Source organism: Rattus norvegicus, chromosome 10, assembly GCF_036323735.1.
Source record: "Rattus norvegicus strain BN/NHsdMcwi chromosome 10, GRCr8, whole genome shotgun sequence".
Classification (NCBI taxonomy): Eukaryota; Metazoa; Chordata; class Mammalia; order Rodentia; family Muridae; genus Rattus; species Rattus norvegicus.
The window spans coordinates 35,185,587-35,205,652 of record NC_086028.1 but is presented as its reverse complement, the minus strand read 5'-3'; the positions used below and the strand labels follow the sequence as shown (position 1 = coordinate 35,205,652).

The window sequence follows — 20,066 nt, the reverse complement described above, 5'->3', positions numbered from 1 at the left end:
AACCTCTCCACTTGGAAAAAATATCTAGCTGCACATGGCAGTCAGTCTATACCTGACCCTTTGTTCACAAATGACACCTTCACTGCTGAACCTGACCTGATTATTGTCCAGACTCAGCCAAAATCAATCCAAGCCTGTATCTCCTGCTTCCCATTTCAGTCAGAACTGGTACCAGCACTTTAGTCTCCAGACTTTCCATGTTTTGTAAATGAGAAACAGGATGTATTAGGCCTCTGTCTCTTCTCTAACCCCCATTTACCCAAAGTTCTATAGCAAAAACTGCACATCCAGGCTTTAAAAACAGGCTTGAGTAGCTCCCAAGCCATTAAACCCAGTGAGAAGATACAGTGGAATTCACTCCTCTACCTGAGCCCATTTTCTAACCTCAAACAAAACCCAATTTTCCCACAAAGTTCACAAATTGTAAATAACTGGGAGCATTAGTCATTTAACTTGTTATCACACCTTTCCATCTGTGTACAAAAATAAAAAGCAGGGTAAGCCCCCCCGCCCCCATTTCCATGCCACTGATCCTCCAGTAAAAGCACATCAAACCCCACCAACACCTAGCACATACATGCTGTTCAAATTTCTCCCTTCTTTTCCTCAGCTTCAACTCCACACCAAGTAACAATTACTTTTTCACAAAGGATCCAAGTTCCAAGTCACCAATGTTAGCTGCCTGGTCAAGGCAGAATTTTATACCGAATTCAACTGTCTGGTCTAGCTTGTACCTTCCAGCAAAGGCACAGGTGCTCCAGTGATGCTGCTCAAGCTGAAATAGAATGTAGCCCAATAGACAGGTTTATTACATTATGTGCAGAAGCCATGGCATTTTTTGGTCAGAGATTTGCCTGCCTCTGCTCTGCCTTACTAGTGCTTGGATTTAAAGTCATGTGCCACTAAAACCAGCACTGAGTTTTAAGGTTTATTTTTGTTATGTATGTGGGTATACCTTCTGGCATATGGAGGTCAGAGGACAGCTGCGGGAATTGGTTCTTCTACAAGCCAAGGCTACACAGTGAGATTGTCTCCAAGTTATTTTTTTTCCAGGATGGGGGTGGGGAATGACAGGGTTTATCTGGCTGTCCTAGAACTCAGGCCTGGAACTCAGCCTGCCTCCTGAAGTACCACACAACTTTTTCCTAGTGCTCCAAGTCAGATGGTTTAAGAGTAATGGCCTATTTCTAAGAGAATGTGACTTTCAGAACAAACCTTGCAAATTCCAAAAGCATGAGGTCTAAGGGTGTAGAACCTGAAGCCAGGTGTTAAGGCCTGGGGATAGTGGGGGTGGGGGGTGGGGTGACATACAATAGATGAGTGTACACAGCACATTTAACTAGCACTCAGGAAGCTGACTTGAGACACGGGGTATATATGGAAACAATGAAGAAAAACCCCAGCCTAAGAAAACATCTATAAATATCACAGGTACAGCTTGCTGCCTCGCACCTTGACTCTGGTATTTGTTTTAGCCATGCTGGAGAGCCAGTGTTGAGTATAGGCAGGTGTGAGCCTCGTATACAAGTAGAGTATGTTACAGAGCATTCAGATGAGCAGCCAGGCCAAAACCACCCTTCTGCAAGGGCCCCACAGACACGTTTGCCTGTAGATGCTCACATTGGAAGTCTGAAGACCAGCAGCCTCAGCTAGCCAGCCTGTTTGTCATAACAAGAAAGGTGGACCTGTACCTCTGGCAGAAACAGAACACCAAGTCCACAGGACACTAAAGCACAGACAAAGTGTAGCTTTTAAAAGGAAGATTTATTTGACAAGGTTCACTTAGCGCAATACACCTAAAAGTAAATCACAATACAATGAAAGACTTAAATCAAGGCCTCAGAATTTCGTACAAACACCAAGACCAAAAATCCTAAAAAGTAATGGTATTGCGTCTCAGAATTTCTCCATTAACTTAAAAAAAGAAAAGAGCTTTAAACTCACGTGCCTTACAGGTTATCAAATGAATTTAGAATTAACAAACATGCCAAATGTTTCACTTTTAATTGTAGACGCAGCTCCTATAGTTTTACAAAAAAAGCATGTCTTTTCAACATGCATCAACAGTGTTCAATGTATGTATGTATAAGAGCAACATTTAACATAATTCAACTGCTTTAACCTAAATACACTTACTGCTTACGTACATCCTACATAACTAGAGAAAAGCTAGGAATTAAGTTTAACAGTTAAAGTTACTCAACTTTGCCCTATCATCCTAGGTGACTGCTATGTTCAACATTGAACCTTCTTTGAGCGATCGATGCCAAAGTTCACTTAAGAGAGCAGGCATTAAAACCACAAGGCTGGATTGCAAAAACTGTTAAACTGAAGGGTTTTAAAAAAATTTCTTTTTGACCAAGAGTCAGTGATCAAAATCAATTACATTCCCCATCCACCACTCATACTAGACATGCTAGACATCCCTCCCATTCCATTCACGCCCATAGATGCACGGCTTCCGCTACTGTAGTAGCTGCTGTTCACTGCTCCTTGGCTACCTGTAAAGAGATCCGTTTGACAAGTCAGGAATAGTGCTAAATGATCAGTAAAATAAAATAGCATTCCAAGAAAAAATTTAAAAGGTATACGAGTGCAAATGGTTGTTGTCCAAGTGGTGAGACGCTGTCTGGGAAAAGGGAATCCCGACTCCAAACAAATCTCAATTAAACCCTTTTCTCCAGTACCAACTTGTCAGACTCTTGTGCTACCATTTCTTCAGGATCAACGTGGAAATTTAAGTTTAAAGGAAAACTAGTGTTTTTCAAAAATTGCAAAATTACTTTGTTTTTAAAGCTACCCAAAAGCATTTTAAAAAATTGTACCATAAACATGTATTGTATGTCCACTGAATGATGTGTATGAATAGGGAGCACAGGGGAAGTCTTTTGTTTTGCCTACTCATGGTGAGCAAAAGTAAAAGAACTTAAAAGTTGGACTAAAGGCAACTTACTGTGCCCAAAATGGCAGCCTCCATGGAGTTAAGTCAGAGTCACTGACTGCTATAGAAAGTGTTATCACAACATTATCAGTCTGTGCTATTGGGAATTTAAATTATATTTTTTGAGAAAATATTTACCTATGCAATGTTTGATTGAAAATCACTGGAGTTTTCCTGTAAAACTTGGTCTGCAAAAGGATTTTGTAGGGTAAGACTATAATACCAAAATTACCATTCTTTAGACCAATTGAAAAAAAAACAAAACAAAAAAAACCACATACCATCCCTAGTAAAATACTGTCTTGAACCCAACCACCATTCTAAACATAAGAATCACTCTGTCGAAAATTAATTTAATGCTACAACAGAAAAGCAAATTAATGTTTTAATACACAGATGTTTTAGTTTGATAGTGTTCAAAATTATGATTAGAACATATATCCTCCCCAATGACTATTTCTGTAAATTAAGCTATTAAGAATCATAATGAAAAAATACATTTAATACCCCACTTTTTAAAAGGAGCCTGCATATCACCCCCAACTAAAGAAACCTACCTAAAACATACTCTAAGTATATGAAAAAAACACTCACCATATCCGCTCATGCTGCTCTGGCCACCATAGCCACCTCCATAACCACCACTCAGCTGCTGGCTGGCTGGGCCACCGTAACTGGACTGGTTTGCTGTTAAGTTAAAAGAACATTAGAGTTTTGTCCCTCATCCAATGTGGTACCTGGTGGTACCGGGCTTGTAATTCTATGTCTACAATTTTCCAGTCTTGTTCTTATATCACTGTCTCCATCTGCCTACTATCTATGACAAAATTCCAATTGTCTATAACCAGATTAACCTTTATAATCATATAAGCTAGTCAAATGTTTTATAAACCAAAGGGTTAAGGACTAAATACACATGACTCCCTAAATAGAGGCATTTTGTGACCATCTTATCAAACTTTAGTTTAATAGGGTTCTCCTCCTTAGCTCAATATATATTTAGATGTCATTATACAGGCTATCAGTTAACACCTAATTAATTATGCCTAATTAAAAATTTAATCCTATATTTTTTACTAAGTATTTTAGACTTAAACTTTATTGACAGATAATGTAATATTCAATAGTCCCCTCCCCCAAAGAGAAGTACTCATATCTACTTTGAGTAATCTACCTAAGCAGTTCTTACAAGATTTTAGAAATACATCAATTAAAATATTTGTTCAAACAATCTATCTGCCTACATTTGTTTCCTAACTTTAAGATTATTGTAACTTATGTAATTATTATTCTAACAAACTCTTATGCTAAACTAATTAAATATGTATTAAAACTTAGCTTATTATCTACTTATACAGATATAAACGTTTTGGTTTTTAAAAAAACTAACGATATTTACACAAGCCCATGCCTCCCATCATTTGGCTACCATAAGCACCACCGCTTGCTCCTGCTGTAGAATTCAAGAAGAGTTCTACATATCTGTGTTCTGAAATGAGAGAAAAGGCATACAAGGTTAGCTTAAAAAAAGACACTAAAGTGATATTTACACAAACCCATGCCTCCTAGCATTTGGCTACCGTAAGCACCACCGCTTGCTCCTGCTGTAGAATTCAAGAAGAGTTCTACATATCTGTGTTCTGAAATGAGAAAAAAGAAAGTTTAAAAATGTTTGTTGGTAAAAGAAAACAAGTCAAGCAACTTAAAAGTAATTTGTGAATCACAAATGTTTTGGCAAAAAGAAAATTCCCATGTTAGTAAGAACTAGCTTTTTTTCGGAGCTAGGGACTGAACCCAGGGCCTTGCGTTTGCTAGGCAAGCGCTCTACCACTGAGCTAAATCCCCAACCCCAAGAACTAGCTTTTTTAAAAAAGATTTATTCATTTATTATATGACTACACTGTAGAGAAGAGGGTATCAGATCCCATTACCGATGGTTGTGAGCCACCATGTGGTCACTGGGATTGGAACTCAGGACCTCTGGAAGAGCAGTCAGTGCTCTTAGACACAGAGCCATCTCTCCAGTCCTAACTAGCTTTTAAAACATTTATCTTTGAACTATCATATCAACTAAAGACAAACTTCAAGATTTTATCTTCATAACAAATCCCAAATTAGGTTTAAAAACATATATATCTTCAGTACAGCCAAGCTATCCCTACCCCACTAGAGATCAAATCTTCCTATATATCCCCTTATAATGGCTATAATGATGGCTATGGATTTGGTTTGGATAGATTTAGAAGAGGTAAGGTAAGAATTCTCAATTCTACTCTAAACACTGTCACTCAACTGCCTGAGTTTTTAATTACACTTACGCATATTTGCTTTATCTTTTGACATAGCTGCAACAGCATCTTCATGGGTTGCAAACTCAACATCTGCTTCACCAGTTACTCTGCCATCAGGTCCAATCTCAATATGTACTCTCACAGGGTTGAGTGGTGAAAAAAACTAAAAAGTACAAGTTATTCCAAATTAGTTAACTTTTTAAAAATCTAAAAGTATGATGATCACCCATTTTTTACTGCTGTACTGAATTATCAAGTGAGTTTATTTGAACACTTACATTATAAATGTCATTCTCAGTAGCTCTGTATGGTAATCCCCGCATGTGTACACAGTGTCCTGTTGTACTCTGGAAAGTGGAGCCACCATCCCCATATCTGTGGTCAGACATTCCTGAAAAACAATAATTGAGGTCTAGATGGACAAGTGTGTAAGTATCCTTCAATTGAGAAATTCAATTCTTACCTTACCTCTTCCAAATCTATCCGAACCAAATCCATAGCCATCATTATAGCCATTATAATCATCATAGCCTCCATAGCCTGAAAGATGAAAAGTACCAATAGTCAAGAAAAAACAAACAAAAACCCTACACAAAAGAAACTGGTTCAACATATCAACAGCACTACACACCTCCACCATAAGCACCACGCCTCATCCTCTCAAAGCCAGCTCCTCTGCCAATGCTGTTATACCCTCTGCCAGCCCCAGGTCTGTCATAGGGACCTGGCCGCTGCATGGCCATAAGTTTTCGTGGTGGATCATAATGAGTTCTAACTTCAGCTCGACTGCTCTTAAATATTTCAATATACCTAAAGCATTGTCCAAAAGGAAGGGGAATGGGGAGGGGAGAGAAAACATTAGTTCATGTCATACAATTACTTAGTTATACAAGAAAAACAATTTAGTCATAGCCATGAAACTGACTAATATTTAAAGCCAGATTTCTTACATTTGCATAGGCAATGACCAGAAATTCACTCAAAAGACTATTTAAACTTTATAGGAAAAAAAAAAAGAAAAAGAAAACAAACTCCTCTGAGGCAGAGCCCAACCTTAGAGGCAGAGAGGAGTATTGTTAAGTAAATGGTTTAGGAGGGAATAATTCCACTCAACTTTCATATTTCAACTTCTTTGGCAGTATGTGTAGCAAGTGGGCTAAAAAGCCAGCCTCCACCAACAGTCTAGCCCACACTACACACTTCCTTTCGCCAATACCCAGCCTATGCTTTTAGTAGGAATCAGCATAGGTAAAAAAAAGCGCATGCTTCAATGAAAAATAGTCACAAGCAAAGAGAATAAAACCCTTTGTGACAATTTCTTGAAAGCTATGCTTATTAATACATATGCAGAATATTTATACAGCAAGAAAAAGTTTGTTGCATTTCAACTTTAAAAACAAGATCAGAAAGTATCACATTTTCTTATGGTAATATTAATTGCCTATGTGGGTGTTATTACAGCTAAAGACAGGTTTGTAGTAATTTTTTAAAGCCATAGTCTCTCAACTCTATTGATTGGGGTTAATAAGCTAAGAGTCCTACAAAATTGTAAAGATAGACCAAATAAACTAGGGGTAATCTTAAAACCTAAAATTTAATTTGAATGCAATATATTAACTAGGAAAATTTAGAAGTATAGCAGGTTATCAATTAACTGGGAATAGGAAATGGGTTATTTCCTCCTTCTAAGCAGAGAGAATATGGATTTAATTGTTTACCATAAGAAAAGTGACATATCCAACCAACCATCCATCCCCACCTGTGCCCTATTCTTTCCTTGTGTTTCTTTAGAGCCTTTTCAGCTATTTCCTGTGAAGCAAACTGCACGAAGGCCTCCCCCGTACTCCTCCCCTGGAAGTCCACCGGCAATGTTATCCCATTTGGCACGATTTCCAACCCTTCAACCCAAGGACAAATAACCCCAGTAGGGGGGCAATATTAACATCACAAGCCCAGAAATGATTCTTCTTATAGCTTTAAATAAACCAGAATTTTAACTTTAGGTGAATGGTATGCTTTCAACAAGTATTCTTAAAATATGCATTGCAATAAAAAGAAGTTCCACTATTACAAAGTATAACTCAATTCTTAACACACCCAAGGCACAGTATATACAGTAAAGGGAAAAAAAGCTTTATACTCCAGAGGGTGCATTAAGAATTCAACAATTAAAAACATCTATGCAACTTAATAGAATTATACAGCTTGAAATTTTTTAAGCATTACAATAACAGTGCTAAGTAAAATAAGGTATCTTTTAACCTCATTACATATTTCAATTCAAGTTATTGGAACTTCAATTTTAAAATTATACATTTAAACATTTATATAAAAATTGAAAACATTACTTAAGAATCATAATTGACAAACATACAAACTAAACTTTCAACAATAACTATCTACAAAGCAATCATGCACTCTTATGTTCTAACAGTAGTATGATTCACTTCTGGAAATTCCGTCTATGAAAAATCCTTCCCGTGGATACATTCCCAAGCTTACAAAAAGGCCTTAAAGCACTTTCCTAGAAGATATGAAATTATGTTCATATTTAACGTTGACAGATTAGCATTCAATTCTCACCAATTTAGATAAAACAAAACAGACTTGATTTGATACTACAAAATATTACAAATTGATACATATATATAGTTCTATAGTCAAAGTTCTAATACATACTATGCTAAAAACCATAAAGATTTCTAATTCTGTTTATGTCATCAAGAATATTAATAGTACTTAAAACATATAAGATTTAACATTCTGCTAAGCATGCAATCCTATCAGCTCTTCAACATAAAAACATTCAAATACTTTAGGCCCAGAACAACTTCAAAAACTTTCTATACTGTTTTCATAAAGACTACAAGCATACAGCCTACACTTGCGACAATTGACTTTAACCTCTAATAAACTAGCTAAACCAAGTTCCTTTCATAACAATTTTCATTCAGAAAATTACACTATCTAAAATATGTCTGGTCCCATGACCAAAAATAAGTTCTTACAACAAACACCATAATAAACTAACACTCTACACTCAACACTAATCTAATGTTAAAAAGAGCTTACCTTTAACTTGCAGTACTTTGCTAAACAGCAATATGAGGAAGTAGTTAAGATGGCTGAGTAGAATCCTCAAAGGTCTACTCTGAACTACAATACTAAATATAGGCAAAGTTAACACTTTGGAAATACTTCTAATTTCCACCTTTTAAGATGGGCTTAAGTTATTTGAAGGTCTCCAGGAAGAAAATGTGAATTTTACAACATATATTCAGCAACCTACTTTCAGTACCTAGACTACTCAACTTTAAAGTCTAATACTAAATCATGTCGCCAGAAGCTGCCATACCTCACTGCTCAGCAACAAACAGGACTACATACCTGAGAAGAACTGAACAATTTCTTCCTTGCTACATCCAAAAGGGAGTCCTCTAAGCCGTACAAAGCCATCATTGGCCGTGTCAGGACTATTGGGACCAGTATGCTTCAACACCCAATCCATTTCAACGTTGTTTGACTTGAATACTGAAAGAGGTGCTTAGAATTAGTCAATTAAGTTAGAGAACAAAGTCCAGATTTCCTGGGTTTTAGATAACTAGGAAGAGCTGCCATAAACTCCCTTAGATGACCATTTCCATGCGGTCAAATACCTAAAATTCAGAAGGGGTAAGACCTCTATGTGTTTAAACATTTACTGTTACTAGGGCAATGTAAATCAAACCTTCAACATATCTGTGTCCCATAGTTTCTCTGTCTTTTTTCAAGGCCAATTTGACTTCATCTTCTGATTCAAGTTCAACAAAAGCCTCGCCACTCGGTCTGCCTTCTCTGGTGTAGATGAAACGAATACCTTGAGCCCCATTTTGAATTTTGCAGTCTGAAAAGAAAACAATGCTTAATACAGAATTTAAAACCACCTCTGGGTGATACAGATGAGATGCATATTCCTGTCATCATTAAAAAAAAAAAAAAAAAAACCCACTCCTAAAGACTAAACTGATCACTCACCATCAAATTACCTGGTATATAGGATATATTCCTAATCCATCAAGGTACCTTAATACTCAAAAACAGTTCAAATGAAGCTACTGCCTTGCCTCTAAGTATCCACTAACCATCTCTGCACAATGTCTCAGAATAACCTCATCTGGGCCTGGTGACCTCACAGCATTTTCTGGGTGGGGTACCATGTCAGCTCTCCTCTATCAGCAGCCACATAACTGCTCACTCAAATCCAAACTCCAGCTCAATACTCACCTGAAAGGGCATCAATGTAAACAACTAAAGGCTCCAAACTGCACAGCTCAAGTCAAACCCGATGGCAACTGCCCCCTGCCATTGCTTCCAGTATACTTGAGTCTTGTTTTACAGGTCGTTTTCTGTTACCACAGCTAAATTCAGACAGTAAGGTCAACACTACAGGTACCTTTTTACGAAACTTGTCAATGTTTTTGAAATACACCTCTCTTCTCTTACAACAGTGGGAATAAGATTCTGATAGAAATTATTCAGAAAGCCTACACATAGTGTAAAAATAAGTAAGATTCTACAGTGACAAAACTTTCTTGGGTTTCAGGGTTCTCAGTTGTAAAGGGATCCAGTTTTTTAATTAACTAGACCTAGAGCATGAATTCAAGGACCAAATCCTAATCAGGAAAAATGAACTTTTCCAAAGCAGAATGCCTCTTTTCAAGTGAATATATGTAAGGAAGTGCAGTAGCGCTTCAAAGGGGAAATTACTATCACTTGTCTGTACTGCTCCATTTGTTTTTCAAGACCAGGAAAGAAATCATATCTTTCCCTACTGAATTCTTTCAGAGACAATTCCAAAATGCACAGATTGGTGCTTAGAGACCGAAAAGATTCTGCAGGGCCACCAGCATCCCAATGGGAGAAGGGGAGGGGGGCGGGAGGAGGGGGCATTTCGCAATTACCATTGCGTAACAGCGGCTGGCAGAGCGCGAGCCCGGGAACCGCTGGTGCCTGCGACTCGCTAGGGGGCGCCCAGAGGTCCGCCCCGCCCCGCCCCGCCCCGCCCGGCCCAGCCGCGGGCCCCCACTGACAACTCCCGCCTCAACTCACCAGAAAAAAACCGCTGCACTTCATCCGCGGAGCAGGACCAGGGCAAGCCCCGGACCTTCACCACGAAGCCCTCTCCGCCTTCTGCTCCCAGCATCATCGTCTCTTCGCTGGTCCTGGCGTCGAAACAGACTGCAGGGCTGCGGGGTGGGAGGGGGGTGGGGTTGTTAGGAACACGTCTAAGAAACAGTCATTTAAATGGCCCTCCCACTTCAAGGCGCCCTGCGGGGTTCGACCGGGCGCCGCTACGGGAGCCCCGCCCGGTACGCTGCCTTGACCCCGGAGACTCAAGCATGCAACCCGGCCTCGGCTAGCGACCCGATCCCCAACACCACTCTGTGCGCTCAGTGCTGAGGAGGGTCTAGGCTAAGAAAACCCTGGCCTACAGCCATGGTGGAGACAAGGAAATGGCGGCCGCCGCTTCCGCTCCGCCTCCTCAGACATCTCACACAATAGAAGCGGCGCGGCCTGCAGGCCTAGGCGGCGCTGCCACGCCGGCGAGACACTCGCGGTTTCCAGGGGTAGCCTGTGCTTGCCACGGCCCCCCAGGTTTTAACCTAAGTTCAGCGACAAGCAATCGTCACCAAAATAGGCGTCCGTGGAGGGCTCTGGTAGCAAACGAAGACAGAACACCACTCACCTCCACACAAAGCCTCGGCGTGGCTGAGGAAAAATGATAGGAGAGCGCCTGCGCAGCCTAAATAAAGCCCTCCGAGCAAACTCTGCGCACGCGCACCCCGTGGCCGGCCCCGCCCCACTCGCGTCACACAAAGATTAAACGCATGCGTATTAAGAAAACCTGCGCTCTCTCCCGCTAGCCCATTATTACACGCATGCGTTTGGGCTCCGGCCCCTTCATAAACTGACCGAGGGGTTTTTTTCTTCCTGCGCCTGCGCCCTTTTGCAATTATTGCGCTTGGCGTCTCAGCGGTTTATCGTTTTACTTAAAGCGCATGCGTCTGCCTTCAAACCGTTCTCTAGACCTACCCGCCAGAGTGGGGGAGGGGAATGGCGATAATCAGCTCCCAGCAGGGACTGGGTAATAATCCAGAGTTCAGGTTTACAGGGGCGGTTGTTCTACCCTTAATCCGCAGCTTTTCTTCCGCGTTCCTGTCAGTTTTGAAAGACAGCAGGAGGAAAAGGAAGCCATGCCCTTTCTCCCTAGAACGCGTAGGAGCTGGAAGGCCGGTTTATGCCGAGCCTCCTCTCCGTACCGCCCCGCCCCTGCGCCCAAATCCCAGATCACCGTGGGGTGCCTAGGACCAGTCCCCTTACCTGCCCGCTTTAGGGGATCAGTCCCCGACCCACATGGGCTGTCAGTGCCCGAGCTAGTCCTGTATCCCACTTTGCCTAACGAACTCGCAGTCTGCGAACCCCTCGCCTTCCCAAGGCCGCGGGCCCTCGCACGAGAAGCGCTCTGTGTGCTGCGCCTCGCGAGTGAAGGCTGAGACTACCAGGTGCGCGGAGGACGCAACCCCAGAGCGCGGCGCCCGACCGATGTACCTCTCCCAGGTGGAGACACCTCCGGGTCATCTCGTGTGCACTTACAGAGATAAATGGGTAAAAAGTTAGAATTCCAGCAACACAGCAGAATACGGATGATGTTCGGAGTCTCTCCGGATTTGACTGACCCACCCCTGCCAGACCTGGTAGAAATTAACAATAGTGTTATTGTTTTGGTGGTGCCACAGTGGGTACCACAGTTGGTATGCCTCTGAATGCCATCACAAGAGGTCGCGGTCAAAATTACGTTTTTCTTTCAAGTACAATATTGAGGAGGCTAAATCCACTTTGGATAGTTTTTTTTAAGGGGGTGGTGGTCATCAAAGGAAAGGTGCAGAGACAGCATGCAGAACTTGGACCTTTTAAGTCTGCGCAAGGGTGTTAAGTAGACAGAAGCTTTCAGCAAGAGAGCAACAGGAGCTGTGTAACATGAACCTTCAGGTGTAAGGGAAACTCCGATGAAACAGGCTGGGAGAATAGTGGGGCATGACCTCACCTGCAAAGGAGCTATCTAGAGGAGACGGAAAACACTAGCTTAGCTCATCAAAAGTGAGACTCCCAAGTCTCCAGGCCAGTAGGTGGGTGAAAAGCAAGACTACAACCCCAGCCCAGGAGAACTACAACTTCAAGACCTGCCGGGGCAACAGAGTGTGTTCGAGGCGGCCAGGGAAGCTTAGTGAAAGCCTGTCTCAAGAAAGATGAGAGAAATCTTAGTGGTAGAATGCTTGCTTAGCATGTACATTACCCCCTACATGGTCTTGAGACATGAAATAGATTACCAAAAATGTACTCTTCACTAGTTAATTCACACCATTTGAGAGCTCTAGTCTTGTTAGATGACCTAAGACCAGTGGTTTATGATTACATATATGGGGGAGTGATGCATTCGAGAGAGGCTTTGGGCAAATCAATCCTACCACTTGACCACACAACACACACATACCATTTTTTGTTTTAATCATCTCTGATCGCTTTGCACAATAGTGTGTCTGTAGTCCCAACTACTTGAGATAGTGAGATGGGAGAGTCATTTCAACTTAGGACTTCCAGGTCTCTAACCTGAAAGGGGAAAAATGTTTCTCTTCTGACAACACAACCACTTCCTATGATGTTTCTCTAAACTCTATTCTAGTTGTATAGGAAGGTTATTTTTCGATAGTAAGGGTAAATGCAATGTATATAGATAAAAGTGCTTTCCTTAGGGTAGATTGTTTTGAGTCATGGTTGCAAATATCCCAGGCCAGTCCCTAACTCCCTCTATAGTCAAGCTTGGCCTTGAGTGTTTGATCCTCTACCTCCAGAGTGATGGGATTAAGGCATGTATGCCGCCACATACAATTTAGGATTTATTGACGGACAATTATTCAGCAGAAGGCTCTTGAATATTTTTGTAACTTCTAATCATGGCAGAGTTTGGAGATCCTCTTGTATACAAGGGTTCCACACGCCTAAGTTCAATTTCCCTAACACTGGCAGTGCCCTTTCCTTTAATCCTTAGTAATTTCAAACTGGGAAGATGGTAACTATTTGTATCTGATCACTACTGAATACATTTTATGGTATGGCCATTAATGTAGATTGCCCAACACAAAGCTTTCTCACATAAAAAGTTGCACACACCTTTAATCACAGCAGAGCAGTCAGGTCCCAGGAGTTTTGAGGCCTTTCCGACTAAATTAGTGCCTCTTTCCTTTTATTTTTTTCTTTTTAGACAGAATCTTACTCTATATCCCTGTCTGGCCTAGAACTTACTATGTAGACTAGGATGGCCCTGAACTCACCAAGATCTGCTTTCTCTTCATGCTTTTTCTTAACTGTTCTCTTGGTCTTAATGTGCTTTCTTCTCTGTTTGAGCCAGAGTCTCTGCATCCCAGGTTATAGCCCAGGCTAGCCAGGTGTCCAGAGGCGGCATCCTCCTCCTCCAGGCTCCAGAATGCTAGAATTACAAGATTGGACCACCACAGCTGTCTCATGGGTGCTGCTCACATAATACTATAAAGATCTCTTCCGCAGAAAAGCAGATTGGGCAGCAGAAGATACTTCAGATATTAAATTTAATAAGCCAGGCTCAGAGTCTTCAGAGTGAAGGATCAAACTCAGATTCTGAGGCCTGAGAAAGCAAGTGCCTTTCCTGGCAAAGCCGTCCCCCCAGCTCCTGCTGCTATATTCTGGAAGAAATGGGATTATCTGTGTAGCTTCCACTTCTGATTGCTTATTACCCTAAATAAACTAATGCTTTTGGCCTAACAGAGGAGGAGGGTCATATGTGGGTTCTGCCCCAGAAAGATGAGGGGTCAGATGGTGCTGCACATACTCCAAGTGTCTAAAGGGTAATGTGAATCCTGTCTTCTGCTTCAGGGTGTAAAATGCATGTGTGGCTTGCATTTCTCAAAGCAGCAGTAGCTTTGTTGTTCTTTGAGCCTAGATGGATTTCTTATCTGTAAATGTGATGTACAATCCAATCTGTAAATAATCTATAAAAGGTTTATGTAAGGGGCTGGAGAGATTTCTTTTTTTTTTTTTTTTTTTTCCCAGAGCTGGGGACCGAACCCAGGGCCTTGCGCTTGCTAGGCAAGCGCTCTACCACTGAGCTAAATCCCCAACCCCCGAGAGATTTCCTAATGGTTAAGACATTTGCTTCTTTTCCACAGAACCAGAGGTCAGTGCCCCATATGCACACTGGGCAGCGCCAGGGGATTCCCTCCTCTGGCCTCTGTGGGAGACACATGAGACACATATTCACACAACACATACATAATTTGTTGTGTGTGAGACAGAGTCACTCTGTAGCTCTGGCTGGCCTGAGCTCAGTTAGGCAGACCAGACTGGCCTCAGATTTGACTGCCTTTGCCAGTCCTGTGCTACCGTGCCTGGGCTAAAACACAAAAAAAATTAAAAAGGGTTTATGTGAAAAACCAAAGCCAAACCCTGAAAACCCTTTCCTGTCCAGAAATGAAAACAGTTTTCAGCAATTGTAAAAACACATTTTTTTCCAGTTTAACTTATCCAAAACATAAATATAACTTAAAACCAATGGCATGTCAGGGTCTGGTTATCAGGTGCTTTCCTGGTGAAATATAACGAATATCAAGCTCTAACATTGATGGCATCTTAGATTTGATATAGCTTATATTCTTTTTTTTTAAGATTTATTTATGTATATGAGCACACTATAGCTGTTTTCAGACACATCAGAAGAGGGCATCAGATCCCATCACAGATGTCTGATTATAGGGCTTTAAAATTCAGTTATAAGGATTGTCAGAACACTGAGTCAAAAAAGAACTGGGGGTTCAGCTCTGTTCAGGGAGAGCATTTACCTAGCTTGTCGTGGATTCCATCCCCAGCAAGGCTAAAATATTAAAAAAAGGGGCAGCAGCAAGTCAGCGCTTGGAGCGCTCTCCTTCCTGCGGCAGCTGGTCTGCTCTGATGACAGTTCCCCAAAGCTTCAGTGACCCGGGAAGAGCAGCGGGAGAGCAAGATGTGGGGCTCACCCTGCCGTCTCTTTGCTTCAAATGAGATAGCTCCCCCAATGCCAGGCGATGGCTTGGCAACCATTTTAAACTGGTCAATGAGAATCGGTATGGGAAGGAAGACATCTCACAGCTCCGCCACGATCCTCGCCCGCTGCCCGCAAGGTCTGCGGTTTTGCGCCCTCTTCAGTTCACTCGGCGTATCCCTTAGAAAAAAATGTCTTTGTTTCGAAATATTCGGTTTTTGCGTTACACATTTTTTCGTTTTTGTGGTATTAGGGATGGCACTCAGAGCCTTGCCAGCATAGGCAGGTGCTCTGAGCTGCACCAACAGATTTTGAATCTTATGGAGACTGATCCCGGCTCCCTAACGCCTCAGCCAAGGTCACTCCCTGTAATTAAACCTCAAGCTGCGTTTAAAATGTGCGGAGGGTTAATATTCTTGAAAAGAATATTTAAAAAGAGATAAAATATACATGACATAAAGCCATTATAAACAATTTGCTCTCTGGGATCATGTAGCACACAAGCTGGTCATGACTCCCAGGTAGCTAAGGGAGGACCTTGGGCTTCACAGCCTATCCTGCCTCTGCTTCCTAAGAGTGGGGATAAAATTCATACACCCAAGCCAGCTTTGTGCAGTGCTGCTGATTCAGCCCAGGGCTTCAGGGATGCCAGGCAACAAACTACTCTACCAACTAAACTACATTCCCCGGTCCGCATTTGTTTTGTCTTTCAGGCAGTCTCATGTAGCCCAGGCTGCCTCAAGCTCGCAAAATCAAGACTAATTGTTGACTTCTGCTTGTCCCAACTGCACCCCTGAGCGCTGGAATAACAGGTACAAACACTGTCAGCTGCGCTGTCCTAGCGATGGAACAGTTGGGACTGTATAATGTGGGCTGTGACGTCTGTTCACAGTGGTATGCAAACATCCCCACGCTGCCTCCGAGGCTGCTCACTTCTTTTTCTGACAGAAACACTGCGCTCATTTACAGATTCACTCAGTTATGTCGGCTCATAGAACAAGGGTACAGTCAATTCATCAGGGCTGGGAAGAAAGCAGGACCTCGGATCAGCTGCTGGCATTTGGATTTTGCCAGTTTTTATCTCCAAAGGACAGGCATGGCTGAAGGAATTGGGCATGAGAGGCAATGTTTGGTGCACAGCCTACTGAGCCAATTAGGACCAAATTGATAAGAGAGGTGAGAAACATGGGCTGAGCTAGGCCTAGTGTCCAACACCTTCGATCTCAGCACTCAGGAAGCACAGGCAGGCAGATCTCTATGAATCTGAAGTTAACCCATTCTACATAGTGAGTCCCAGGGTAGCCAGCAGTGTTAAACAAAGAAATCATGTCTCAAAATCAATCCATCAATCAATTGTGGGATGGGGAGATGGCTCCGGGCCTAAGAACACTTGCTCTTCTTGCAAAGGATCCAGGTTCAATTCCCAGCACCCACAGTAGTTCACAGTCATCTGTAACTCAGTTCTAGGAGATTCAATGCCCTCTTCTGACATCTGCAGGCACTGCACCCACATGGTGCCCCCCCGCCCGCTCTACACACACAAAATATCACATTCATGGCGCTGGAGAGATGGCTCAGTGGTTAAGAGCACCGGCTGCTCTTTCAGAGGTGCTGGGTTCAATTCCCAAAACTACTTTAGTGGCTCATGACCATCTATCAAGGAATTTGATGCCCTCTTCTGGCATGCAGGTACATACAGAGCAACACACACATTAACAAAATCACACTCGGCATCTACACGTATGCACACACATGCTTTACTGGTCTGTCACAAGGCCTGGCCATGTGCCAGGCCACCTAGTAGTCACACCTGTTTCTACCCTTTAACCTGCACGAGTTCTCACAGGTCCTTCCATTCTCTGATTGCCAGGTTGTTTTCAGGTGGTGAAGCTCGGGCACAGCAGTCGTAGTTCAGTCCCCAGAACTCATGAAAAGAGCCAGGGATGGTGGTATGCTCTGGCAGTCCTGGTGCTGGTGAGGCAGATCTCTGTGGCTAGTCGGCCTAGCCTACTTGGTAAGTTTCAAGTCAAGGAGAGACCGGTGTTTATTCTATTTTTATTATTTTTCAATGTTGTTGATTTTTTTTCCCAGAGCTGGGGACCGAACCCAGGGCCTTGCGCTTGCTAGGCAAACGCTCTACCACTGAGCTAAATCCCCAACCACTATTTTTATTATTTTTAACGTGTATGGTTTTGTTGTTGTTTGCCTAAGTGTTAAGGCGGTGTCACATACATGCAGTACCTATGTGGGCCAGAAGAGGGCATCAGATCCCCGCAACAGAGGTTAAAGTTGTGAAACAACTGTGGGTTCTCAGTATTGAACCCAGGTCCTCTGCACTTAACGGCCATCTCTCCTAAACTAATTTTTATTTTTATTATACGTTTACTGTTTGTTTGCTATTTGTTTATTTACTCATTTATTTGGTTTTTCAAGTCAGATTCTTTATGTAGCCCTGGCTGTCCTGGAACTCACTCTGTAGACCAGGCTTGCCTTAAACTCACAGAGATCCACCTGCTTCCCAAGTGCTGGGATTGAAGGCATGTATTGACACCCCCTGCCTAGCTAAACTAATTTTTTTTTTGGTTCTTTTTTTCGGAGCTGGGAACCGAACCCAGGGCCTTGTGCTTCCTAGGCAAGCGTTCTACCACTGAGCTAAATCCCCAACCCCAACTAATTTTTTTTTATTGATCAGCATTGGACTAAACTAATTTTTAAAATGAATGTTACTCCTGTTTCTTTTGTCTTCTTAACCCAGTCTAACCTGGAAAATAGGAAATCCACAACATTGCAAAATCTGAAACGTTTTTGAGTAACAGGATGATCCATCTCAACAGAACAAAATTTGGCACTTTCATGGTTTGGATCTGCAATGTCCCCCAAAGGCCTTCAGGCTTGTTGTATAACAAAACGTTTCCTGGGGAGATGCAACACACGTCCACTCCTCCCACCTAGGGAACCCTTGACACACCAGAGTACAGGTATCGGCGAAGTCCAACTTGGTGGAACCGATGAGTTTTATTGTGATTTCTTACAGGAATATGGGTGAGGGGTTACTGAGGAGCAGAAATGACTCACCACCAAAGCCAAATCCCAGCAAGAGTGACAGCTCACAAAGCTGGGAACCTGGAGCACACTGCACAGCCTGCAGGCCACTCAGTAGGCTGCATTTTGCCAGGTGCCTCAGATGTCTCAGCTTCTTCCAGGTAGCTCAGCTGGTGTCTGCTTCCTCCAGACAGCTGGTCTGGTCTCAAGAGTCTTGGAAGCCTTTCTCCTCTGAGAGCCTTCTGTGCAACTCAGCTTTTTTTTTTTTTTTAAAGATTTATTTATTTATATACATGAGTACACTGTAGCTGTCTTCAGACACACCAGAAGAGGGCATCAGATCCCATTACAGATGGTTGTGAGCCACCATGTGGTTGCTGGGTATTGAACTCAGGACCTCAGGAAGAGCAGTCAGTACTCTTAACCTCTGAGCCATCTCTCCAGCTCGCAACTCAACTTTTGTTCATGTGAGAGGGACTCTCATCTTTTATTGCTTACTCTGGTAGGGAGGGGCCTAGTGAATCTGCTCAGTTTCAGGGACTTCTGAAGCTATTTTGAGTTGTTTACCCTTCCTGCTCAAGGAGCTTCCCTGAAAGATCTAAAGTTTCAATCTCAGAGGAAAGTTACACAACATAGCTAAAGACTCTAAGCCTACATGGAGGAGTCTTTGGTGGTGGTGGTAGGACCTAGAAGGTCACTAGCCCTGTGTTCCTGAGGGCATGCTGGACCCATCCTCTCTGCCTTCCAACCTCTGAACACAGCTGTTCCTCCATGTGCTCTCACCATGCTACACTGCAACCAAAGAGCCCAGAGACTATGGCTGAAGCCTCTGAAACTGTGGACTGGAACAAACCTCCCCACTTTGAGCTATTACAGGCTAGGAGGATAGCTTAGTTGCCAGAGTACTTACCTGGCGCTCAAGAAGCCCAGAGTCTGATCCCCAGGCCTGAATAAATCAGGCGTGTGGTGATGCACACCTGTAATCTCAGCACTTGGGGGAATGGGGCAGGAGGATTGTTGTGATTCTAACAATAAGAGGGCTACTGAGTGTGACCCTGTTTTAAGAAAAAAAAAATTAAATAGGGGCTGAAAGAAAAGACCTTAGTTCCCAGAATCCACAAGGAAGCTCGCAACCCATGTAACTTTAGTCACAGGAGATCTGATGTCCTTTTCTGGACTCCACAGGGACTGCATGCACATGATGCACATGCAAATGCCATACACATTAAATAAATTACCTCAGGCTACATTATAAAGTGTGCATAAAATAAAATTAAGCTCTTGTTTAGATTTGGGTCCTCGAAGACACTGCAGTATGTATATGTAAATGCCTATAAATTAAAAAAGAATCCAACACAGGGCTGAAGAGCCCAGTGTTGAGAGCATTTGTTGCTTTGGCAGAGGGCATGGGTTCAGTTCCTATGTGGCTCACAATTGTTAGGGATTGGTTCTAATACTTTGTCTTATTTTGGCTCCCAAAAAGCCGTGTTTCCAGACCTGAGGAGCCCCAGCCCTCGCTGGCTTCCATTGATAATACAGAATTGCCATCCTGCAAACAGATGGGTAGAAAGACAGAGGCGGGACTGTCAGATTCCATGGGCTAGGGGCTAGGAGAGAGAGAAGAGACAGACCAGGGAAACTGGTCAGATTTAAGAGTTGCAGGAGGGAAAGCATCCTACAATGTAGGTAGAAAGAGAATTCGGCC

General features: G+C 42.6%; 1 protein-coding gene across 9 annotated transcripts; it reads right to left on the bottom strand.

Annotated features, from left to right (window-relative positions):
* Positions 1-1,743: 1,743 nt before the first annotated feature.
* Hnrnph1 (heterogeneous nuclear ribonucleoprotein H1) lies at positions 1,744-18,241 on the bottom strand. 9 transcript variants are annotated; one of them, NM_080896.2, is made up of 14 exons: positions 10,958-11,020; positions 10,321-10,457; positions 8,960-9,115; positions 8,620-8,763; positions 6,992-7,130; positions 5,864-6,042; positions 5,701-5,772; positions 5,511-5,644; positions 5,260-5,395; positions 4,522-4,581; positions 4,341-4,430; positions 3,536-3,628; positions 3,080-3,129; positions 1,744-2,501 (listed from the first exon to the last, which is right to left on the bottom strand). In NM_080896.2, exons 2-13 carry the CDS (start codon positions 10,415-10,417, stop codon positions 3,080-3,082), a joined length of 1,350 nt encoding a protein of 449 aa, NP_543172.2. In that variant the 5' UTR covers positions 10,418-10,457; positions 10,958-11,020; the 3' UTR covers positions 1,744-2,501. The 9 variants fall into 9 exon arrangements, with proteins under 9 accessions (NP_543172.2, XP_038941024.1, XP_038941022.1 ...); XM_063268352.1 differs by lacking the exon at positions 10,958-11,020 and adding an exon at positions 11,593-18,241 and having other exon boundaries at positions 2,308-2,501; XM_039085096.2 differs by lacking the exons at positions 3,080-3,129; positions 10,958-11,020 and adding an exon at positions 11,593-18,241 and having other exon boundaries at positions 1,746-2,501.
* Positions 18,242-20,066: the final 1,825 nt, after the last annotated feature.